Source organism: Portunus trituberculatus, chromosome 31 (genome assembly GCF_017591435.1).
Source record: "Portunus trituberculatus isolate SZX2019 chromosome 31, ASM1759143v1, whole genome shotgun sequence".
NCBI lineage: Eukaryota > Metazoa > Arthropoda > Malacostraca > Decapoda > Portunidae > Portunus > Portunus trituberculatus.
The window spans coordinates 849,122-858,596 of record NC_059285.1 but is presented as its reverse complement, the minus strand read 5'-3'; the positions used below and the strand labels follow the sequence as shown (position 1 = coordinate 858,596).

Sequence of the window (9,475 nt, the reverse complement as noted above, 5' to 3'; positions counted from 1 at the left end):
AGAGAGAGAGAGAGAGAGAGAGAGAGAGAGAGAGAGAATAATGCATTGTCAGAGGCCAGTATTCTGAAGCGTTTTGCTTCCTCACAATGACTATTTTCAAAGACGACAAAAGTGACAAGCAGGCTCCTCAAGAGTGTTTCTCCTGTTAATAATATAGAAGTCTTGTTAATCTATCACTAGAAACACACACACACACACACACACACACACACACACACACACACACACACACACACACACACACACACAAAGAACTCCTTAAAAAACATGTGTCACTTTAACTATAGATAGAGCTCTTTCAAAATAGTCAGTCCATTATACTGACCTCGCTTCCTTGGTATGGCCTTCCCTTGGTCACTCCGCTTCATCCACCTTCCCTACCATCGTCACTCCTATCTTGTCCTCCCACTCAATTTTGGCAATTACAAATACTTGACAATGTACCATACAAACTCAAAATGTCGACTGCTTATCACACACACACACACACACACACACACAGTTTTTCCGTTTCTTACTCAACAATTTTTGTTTCCTTCCGTTATCTTAGATGCAACTTGACAGACTGTATTTCCTAAGCCAGGATAAGTTACGAATAAAAAAAAAAACATTCCTAAACACAAAAGTAGGCATTGTGTTAGTCATGCAGAGTTAGCCCAGTATTCTGAAACGCTTTGGTCTCACCACGACTATTTTCAAAAGCCACAGGGAGACACACCATCTGGAAGTTGGTTGGCTGGGTAAGTCTTGCATCCAAACACACACGCGAGCGCGCGCACACACACACACACACACACACACACACACACACACACACACACACACACACACACACACACACACACACTAAAACTTTACACATAAAAAAGTCTTCAGTCGAATAAAGTACGTATCGTGAGGTGTTTTGATAATCTCTCCTGAGCTAACTATGTGACAGGTGAGTAGTGACCATAGCCAGTCCTGACCACCAATCTGTTACTTGATGCTGCTTCTCCGCCACACATACTTATTGGGAACTTCAAAGAGAGAGAGAGAGAGAGAGAGAGAGAGAGAGAGAGAGAGAGAGAGAGAGAGAGAGATTTTATGTATGTATATAGTACGTACTTCTAGCTGTGTAGAGAGAGAGAGAGAGAGAGAGAGAGAGAGAGAGAGAGAGAGAGAGAGAGAGAGAGAGAGAGAGAGAGATTTTATGTATGTATATAGTACGTACTTCTAGCTGTGTAGAGAGAGAGAGAGAGAGAGAGAGAGAGAGAGAGAGAGAGAGAGAGAGAGAGAGAGAGAGAGAGAGAGAGAGAGAGAGAGATTTTATGTATGTATATAGTACGTACTTCTAGCTGTGTACTTGCTTTGTGACATATGTGTACATGTAAAATAGCATATTGTCTTTTGGCGTATGTATACATGTGAAATAGTATCGGTATATGTATGTGCGTATCTGGCAATCTGCGAACGACCATCCTCTTCGTCACTTCAATGGTCTGCTTGCTTGGCTCTCCTGGGGGCTTGCGTGACTGTCTATCGTGCCCCGTTGTCCGCCATGGGGATAGTGACGCTACCCTTGTGCCCCTCGTCATCCTCAGCCTCCATGACCCACCACTTCTCATCCTCGTACAGTTCCTCCGTCTTGAGCACCGAGAGAGGGCTGAGGCGCAGAATGCAACCTGTCACAAAGAAAGGCGTGTTTTGATACATGTTTTGCTTTCCTGCGAACACAACACCGGCTTTTGTCATATTTTTCACAGCGTTTCCCTGTCAAGTTGTTGTTGTTGTTTTTATTGTTGGTGGTGGTGGTGGTGATGGTGGCGTTAGTGGTTTTGTTGTTTATTCTGTTGTTATGAATGCGTTATATAAAGAACCAAGTTACGAAGAGATGAATCACAGACTATAGTGTCCTAGTGTGCAAGGTGCAGTATGGTGTGATACAACATATCATGGGGTTTTGAAAGTGTATTGTGGTGTGTTATGGTGTGATACGCTGTGTAGTAAGGTGTTACGGTGTGCTATGGAACATTGTGCTATATGAACACGAATGGAAGCTACAAAGAGCCATGCAGTAAGCCTACGTGTGGTAGTCCTTGTATGCAGCCCAATCTTATTCTGAAGCTGCCTGTTGACTCGCCTCTAACAGCGTGATTACAAGTCTATTCCAGTCACTAACGCTCTTTGTGAATCAGTTCCTTCCTACGTATCTCTTTCTCACATAATTCTAACAAGCCTGAAGTCCTGAACCCGTTGCTTCCATTTATTTCCAGGTACTATACTTAATCACATATTATCTACATCCCCTTTGTTGAGTCCCGTAGGCCACTTGAGTACCTTTATCAGATCCTCTTCTCTCTTAGTCTACGCCTTTCCAAAGACTGTAAATTTGAAAGACATGTTATGCACAATAAGAACACAAGAACATAAGGGAAGCTGAAGGAAAACATGCCTACTTAATTATTCTCACCTACGTAGGCTGTTATCTTCTATCAAGCTGTCGTGGTGCGTTGTAGTACGTTGTAGTACGCGGTGTTCTAACGTGTCACCCTGTGCTACTTCCCTCCTCCCTTATGCCTTCATTGTTTTATATAAGGGGAAATACATACATTTGGGAAAATTCTAACCTGGCATAACACTGAGGGATGAAAACTAACCCCCCAAAAAAAAAAAAATTAAATAAATAGATGAATAAATAAAAATAAAAAACATTGAGTGTGTCAGAGCTCTTACCTGATTATTATTAACACTTTTCTTATGCTATCAAAAAAATTCAGCAGCTTTCATCAGTACGTGTATGCGTGACTGCTTAATTCTCGCAGCTTCCCTTCCACGATCCTGTACAGCCTGCCTACCTGTCACGATGCCGCCAGCGATGGAAATGACCAGCGTGACGACAAGAGTGAGCAACTGAAAGAGTGCCTGGCTGCTCCCTGACAACCCGGAACCGCCCTCCAGGTCCGGCATTTTCTGCTGCAGCCGCGCCAGCTCCGGGGAACCCTCCACAGGAACACGTGCCGGGAAGATCTCGTACAGGCTGGCGAGGCGAGGAAGCGGGTGAGGGGAGTAAGTACGATGATGGGAAGTCACATGGAGGAAAGAAGGGTATAGTGGTTGTGAGAGAGGGATAGAAGATAGAATGGAGGAAGAGAAGAAAAGAAAAAAAAAAAGGAAAAAAAATATAAGTACATTTATACGTAGGTAAAGAGACGTGGAAGAAAGCGACGAAAGAAAGGAAAGAGAAAAGAAGTATTTGAAGGTTAAATTAAAAGGAGAAAGGAAGGTAAGAACATACAACGAAAAAAAAAGTGGAAAAAACAGTGAAAAGGAAAGAAAGGAAATGAAAGAAATATAGAAAAAAAGAAGTAAAGGAAAACAGGAAAAAATAACAACAAAAAAGAAAAAAAAAATAGAACAAACCTTCACGTGATGTACAGTACACTAGACCTATTTTCAGCAAAGCGGGTCCTCACCTGATGCCGTACGTAGCTTCAGAGGCGAGGGCGGCAGCGACAGCCCCAGCAATGGCCGCTAGAATGCCAGGCAGGCCGTGTAGGTTGTGCACACCGCAAGTATCGTGGATGCGCAGCCGTGACGCTAACAGTGGCTGCAGGAAAGAGAAACGGACACCCATATTAAAAAAAAACTACTTGCTCTCTCATCATGACAATTTTGCAAGGCCACAGAGATAACGAGCCGGGTTTTCAAGAGTTCCTCCTTATAGTATACCAGAAATCTTGCCAATCCATCACCAGATCCATAAAAATACTCTTAAAAACATCACCATCCTCAACTAGAGCCTTTGGAAAATAATGGTGGTGAGAGTAAAGCATTTCAGAATACGGGCCAAAGAGAGAAGGTGAAGCTTCCCTGTGATACACTATGACACGTATTGCTCATGACACGTGCTACTCCTCAAACACGCAACGCACCAAGCAGTAAGGAGATTTGGAAGAGGATTCGACACATTCGTGGAAGAGAGTGATAGGTGAAAATAGTCACGTAGGGTATATATAGGTCTCATACAAGGACTGCTACCTGTGAGCCTGATGGCTTCCCACGTACGGTTTTACTAATTTCCTTTTGTTCGTTAATGTTCAGTGTTCAAAGAAGCAACACACTATCACCAAACAACGCTCATCTACGCACACACACACACACACACACACACACACACACACACACACACACACACACACACACTTAGCCACCACAGGGGAAATGGACCATTCTCTCTCTGCTCCCCACGAAACACGTGGTGCACTTCACTCTGGGACACTTCTGCCCCGCACCTCCACTACTTTCAAAGAGCTCTTCTAGTTGAAGTAACACAGGATCTTAAGAGTGCACTAATGTTTTATCACAGTTAAAGTTACTTTTATCCCTTCATTACTAACAGGAAAAAACTCTTGAAAAACACTAAATTAATCTTTAAGGCTTTTCAAAATAGTCGTGGTATGAGAGCAAGGAGCTTCAGAATAAGTGCCGACACTCACAGTGATGTAGACGTAACCGCAGACGGAGATCACGGCGGCGAGAATTCCGAGGAGAGCGGCGCCCCAAGGATGGATCATCAAGTCAGCTGCTGTCCCGACCGCCACGCCGCCTGCCAGGGTGCTGTTCTGGACGTGGACCTGACACAGAAGGGAAGCAGAGGGAGGAGTCACGAGTAGCACAGTCTCAGGCAGTCATTCAAACGTTTATTTTCTGAAGTCATGGCGGTTTTCAAGATTATAAAGGGATGAAGCTGGAGGATGAGAAAATAGAAAGAAAAGAGGAAGATACTATACAACAAATCAATCCAATGCTTGTGTTTACGTGCAGTTCATCAAGACAATAACCGAAGAGTGGGTGGCAGGGATATACAAACAAGACAATAACCATTCCTCTCTTCCCGGCCACTCCTCACACACACCGTACCCTCCTGCGAAGCTGCAAACACCTTCCAGCAACTCTCAATCCTCCCAGAACCTTCACTCTCTCTCATGTTCCTTACTTCAGGCGTCACACTTTGTTAACGCGCAGTCTCACAAGTAGTTTCCCCTCGGCTCCACTGACCTACCTGCCACATTCTTACATTCTTCACTATATAGCTTTACCTTGATGACTTTAAACAGGCTCTATCAAAAGTAATTGAGGGTTTTCAGGATGTTTTCTGAATTCTATCGATACTTTGTCAGTGAGGGAAAAAAAAATTCTAATCATAAAAGGTACGACTAATTTTTCTTGTATTTTGGTGTGAGAGCAAAGTGTTTAACCACTTCAATACTGGGACACGTTTTTTATCTTGAGATTTGTGTATGATTAGACTATTTTATTGACATTAGGAAGGGTCTATGGAGGTCAGAAGATTAATGGCCACACTCTTCACTATTTTAATCCCTCACATGAGTTTCTGAGGCTGTATAAAATCACCAAATAGTAAGCAGAATGAATATAGAAATGCGTCATTGTAGTGAACGGGTAGAAAAATACAAGGCTCAAAACTCACCATGTCAAACTTCTTATGTTTGTCAAGCAGAGAGGAGAGGGCGTAGGTGGTGACGCAGCAGGAGATGAGGGAGATGTAAGTGTTGATGATACCCCGGTGCTGGTCGTCTCCCGGAGCAGTGCCAGCGTTGAAGGAAGGCCAGTACAACCACAGAAATACGGTGCCTGGGGAGGAGCAGGTGTTCAAGGTGTTTTTCTTTCAGACTTTTTTTTTTATGTAAGAGGGAGAACTACCAAGGGCGAAAGAAAAAAGAATGAAAATTAGAAAAAAAATAGGCCCACTTGAATTGCAGTCTCCATAAAAGATTCAAAAGAGTTATGTCAAAATTCACGGACAAATGTCTCGACACCTCTGAAAAAAAATTTAAGTCACAGGAAGTTGGAAATACAGAGACAGGCAAGGAATTCCAGAGTTTACCAGTGAAAGGTAGGAATGGTTGAGAGTACTGGTTAACTCTTGTATTAGTGGGTTGGACAGAATAGGAATGAAAGGAAGAAGAAAGCCTTGTGGAGCGAGGCTGCAGGAGGACTACTGTTACACGAGGTGCAACAAGGAGATCGGGTCTTCCTTCAGTGTATATGAGGTGCAATAAGGTAGACGTGTTTTATTCAGGGACTGCCACGGCTTCTTGCAGCTTCTCTTATTATTCATGTTGTTCTAGGTTTCATTATAACTCCTTCAGTACTGGGACGCATTTTTGCCTTGAGCTTTGTGTACGGTTAGACGACTTTATTTACATAAGGATGGCTCTATGGAGGTCAGAAGATTAATAGTTACAGTCTTTACTCTTCTAATCCCAACATATGTTTCTGAAGTTGTATAAAATCGTCAAATAGTAACGAGAATGAATATGAAAACGCGTCATGGTACTGAAGAGATTAAAAAGAAAGGAAAAACATATAATATAGTCACTACAGGTCTTTAAAAATATGTTTATACTTCTTTGTCAGGGAAATGTTATTAAATTGGAGTGTGATGGCACTTTTAAACACTTTAAACACTTTATTATGTTTGCCATTTGTGTACAGATTATGATAACAAATGAATTTTACTCACAGTCCCTCGCATAGACAATGAAACTAAGTCTTGACTGTAGTTCTTCACCACACACACACACACACACACACACACACACACACACACAAACACACACACCGAGTAGTGTAGTGTTTAGCACGCTCGACTCACAAGCGGCGAGGCAAATGGGCAAGCCTCTTAATGTGTGGCCCTGTTCACCTAGCAGTAAATAGGTACGGGATGTAACTCGAGGGGTTGTGGCCTCGCTTTCCCGGTGTGTGGAGTGTGTTGTGGTCTCAGTCCTACCTGAAGATCAGTCTATGAGCTCTAAGCTCGCTCCGTAATGGGGAAGACTGGCTGGGTGACCAGCAGACGACCGAGGTGAATTACACACACACACACACACACACACACACACACACACACACACACACCTCCATAGAGCCATCCTAATGTAAATAAAGTCGTCTAACCGTACACAAAGCTCAAGGCAAAAATGCGTCCCAGTACTGAAGGAGTTATAATGAAACCTAAAGCAACATGAATAATAAGAGAAGCTGCAAGAAGCCGTGGCAGTCCCTGAATAAAACACGTCTACCTTATTGCACCTCATATACACACGCCCGGTAGCTCAGTGGTTAGAGCGCTGACTTCACAAGCCAGAGGACCGGGGTTCGATTCCCCGGCCGGGTGGAGATATTTGGGTGCGTCTCCTTTCACGTGTAGCCCCTGTTCACCTAGCAGTGAGTAGGTACGGGATGTAAATCGAGGAGTTGTGACCTTGTTGTCCCGGTGTGTGGTATGTGCCTGGTCTCAGGCCTATCCGAAGATCGGAAATAATGAGCTCTGAGCTCGTCCCGTAGGGTAACGTCTGGCTGTCTCGTCAGAGACTGCAGCAGATCAAACAGTGAAACACACACACACGGCTTCCCCTGCTCGCCTTTACCCTCTCCTCCCACATCACCCATCCCACCACCCTTCCTCTCCATCCAAATCTTTCAACTTGCGAAGAAAATTCCGCGTGAACAACAATGAAGTAAGTGTGGATGACTGTCCCTCCAAACTTTAATCATGATTCCTCGACCCCAGCTTGTGGCTCCCTCATTTTAACCCCTTGAGTACCATGACGTGTTTCCATATTCATTCTGCTTACTATTTGGTGATTAAACTGATTTTATACAACTTATGTTGGGGTTAGAATAGTGAAGATTCTGGGCATTAATCTTCTGACCCTCATAGACACTTCCTAATGTCAATAAAATGGTTTAATCGTACACAAAAATCAAGGTAAAAATGTGTCGGAATATTGAAGACTGAGAGAGAGAGAGAGAGAGAGAGAGAGAGAGAGAGAGAGAGAGAGAGAGAGAGAGAGAGAGAGAGAGAGAGAGAGAAATTCTTTTACCTATATAGACTGCTATGGGGGTGGGGAGACGTGCAAGAAGTTCCTATTTTAAAACCATTTCCACGACACAGACACCATTTCAGAATGGTCTCGTTGAAGGTACACGGGTTTGTCACTACGGGTTTCATAGCGACAAATTAACGTGATTTCTGCGATATGAAGGTAAAATACTCTCTTCAGAATCCGACCAGTCATCTCAGTGGCCTTATAAAATAGTGGTGGTGAGAGAGTAGCCTAAAGTGTTTCTGAATACAACCCAGAGAGACTAGAGTTTATACCCCTTTAGCAGACGTGAGAGGGAAGAGGCAACCACTGTACGCGCTGAGCAGGAAGAGGCAAGTGAGGAGGAGGAGGAGGAGGAGGAGGAGGAGGAGGAGGAGGAGGAGGAGGAGGAAGCAAGCTGAAGGAATAGAGGAAAGCAGGACGATCAGCAGTGGTGTGAAGAGGAGCTGGAGGAGGCGAGGACAGAATGAGGAGATGCTCATGTATCATATTAAAGCAGTTAAGGCAGTACTCGGGAGGAGGAGGAGGAGGAGGAGGGAAAGAAGTGAGGTAAGAGGATGCAATGGTCCTTACAAAACAAGAAAATAAAGAAATAAAGTAAGATAGGCAGAATAAATAAGTAAACGTGTCATCATCATCAAGACACATCACAGAAAGAAGAAAACGGACACGTCGCTAACATAACCAAAGAAAACGAAAAAGCTGAAAGGCAGACACACCTATCATGGCAAACATGTCGCTCTGGTAGCTGGAGCCTTCCTTCTCGGTAGAGGCGTCGCGGCGGTAGAGTATCAGACTGGCAGCCAACCCGAAGTAAGCCCCGAAAACGTGCACGAACATCGAATCACCAATGTCAACAGCCTGCAAGGAAGAAACTGAGATAAAAGGCAGATATTTTTTGTTTTTCTACCAAATAATCCAAATATCCTATCAATACTCGTAAGTAAATGTGGTAAAAACGAGATTTTTTTTTGTTTTTCTATCAAATAATCCAAACTGTATCCCCGTAAATAAATATCATAAAAGGCAGATATATTTTTTCTCTCAAATAATCCAAATATCCTATCAGTACTCGTAACGAAATGTGATAAAAGGCAGATATATTTTTTTTCCCTCAATAATCCAAATATCCTATCAGTACTGGTGCAACTGAAGTGGTTTGTCCTTTATTGAAATTCAGCTTGGCAAATGTTTATTGATTCAGTAATATATGAAGTACGTGCCTCCGACATTCCTGACTCGAGAGAGAGAGAGAGAGAGAGAGAGAGAGAGAGAGAGAGAGAGAGAGAGAGAGAGAGAGAGAGAGAGAGAGAGAGAGAGAGAGAGAGAGAGAGAGAGAGAGAGAGAGAGAGAGAGAGAGAGAGAGAGAAACAGTTAAACAGATGTACAGATAGACCACTCTTTGACCACAACTAACATGACATACCTGACGTTGCACCACCTACAAAAATAATAACAGCAAAAACTAGGGAACACACACACACACACACACACACACACACACACACACACACACACACACACACACACACACACACACACACACACACACACACACACACACACACACACACACACACACA

General features: G+C 43.5%; 1 protein-coding gene across 1 annotated transcript in view; it reads right to left on the bottom strand.

Moving 5' to 3' along the window:
- Positions 1-1,238: 1,238 nt before the first annotated feature.
- Positions 1,239-9,475, bottom strand: part of LOC123511471 (ammonium transporter Rh type A-like) — a 20,198-nt gene continuing 11,961 nt past the window's right edge. The window contains exons 5-10 of the mRNA XM_045267397.1: positions 8,612-8,753; positions 5,471-5,634; positions 4,476-4,613; positions 3,453-3,586; positions 2,835-3,016; positions 1,239-1,661 (exon numbers count right to left, since the gene is read on the bottom strand). Of these exons, the coding sequence (XP_045123332.1) occupies positions 1,516-1,661; positions 2,835-3,016; positions 3,453-3,586; positions 4,476-4,613; positions 5,471-5,634; positions 8,612-8,753 (906 nt within the window). The 3' untranslated portion in view covers positions 1,239-1,515. The remainder of the gene's footprint in view (positions 1,662-2,834; positions 3,017-3,452; positions 3,587-4,475; positions 4,614-5,470; positions 5,635-8,611; positions 8,754-9,475) is intronic.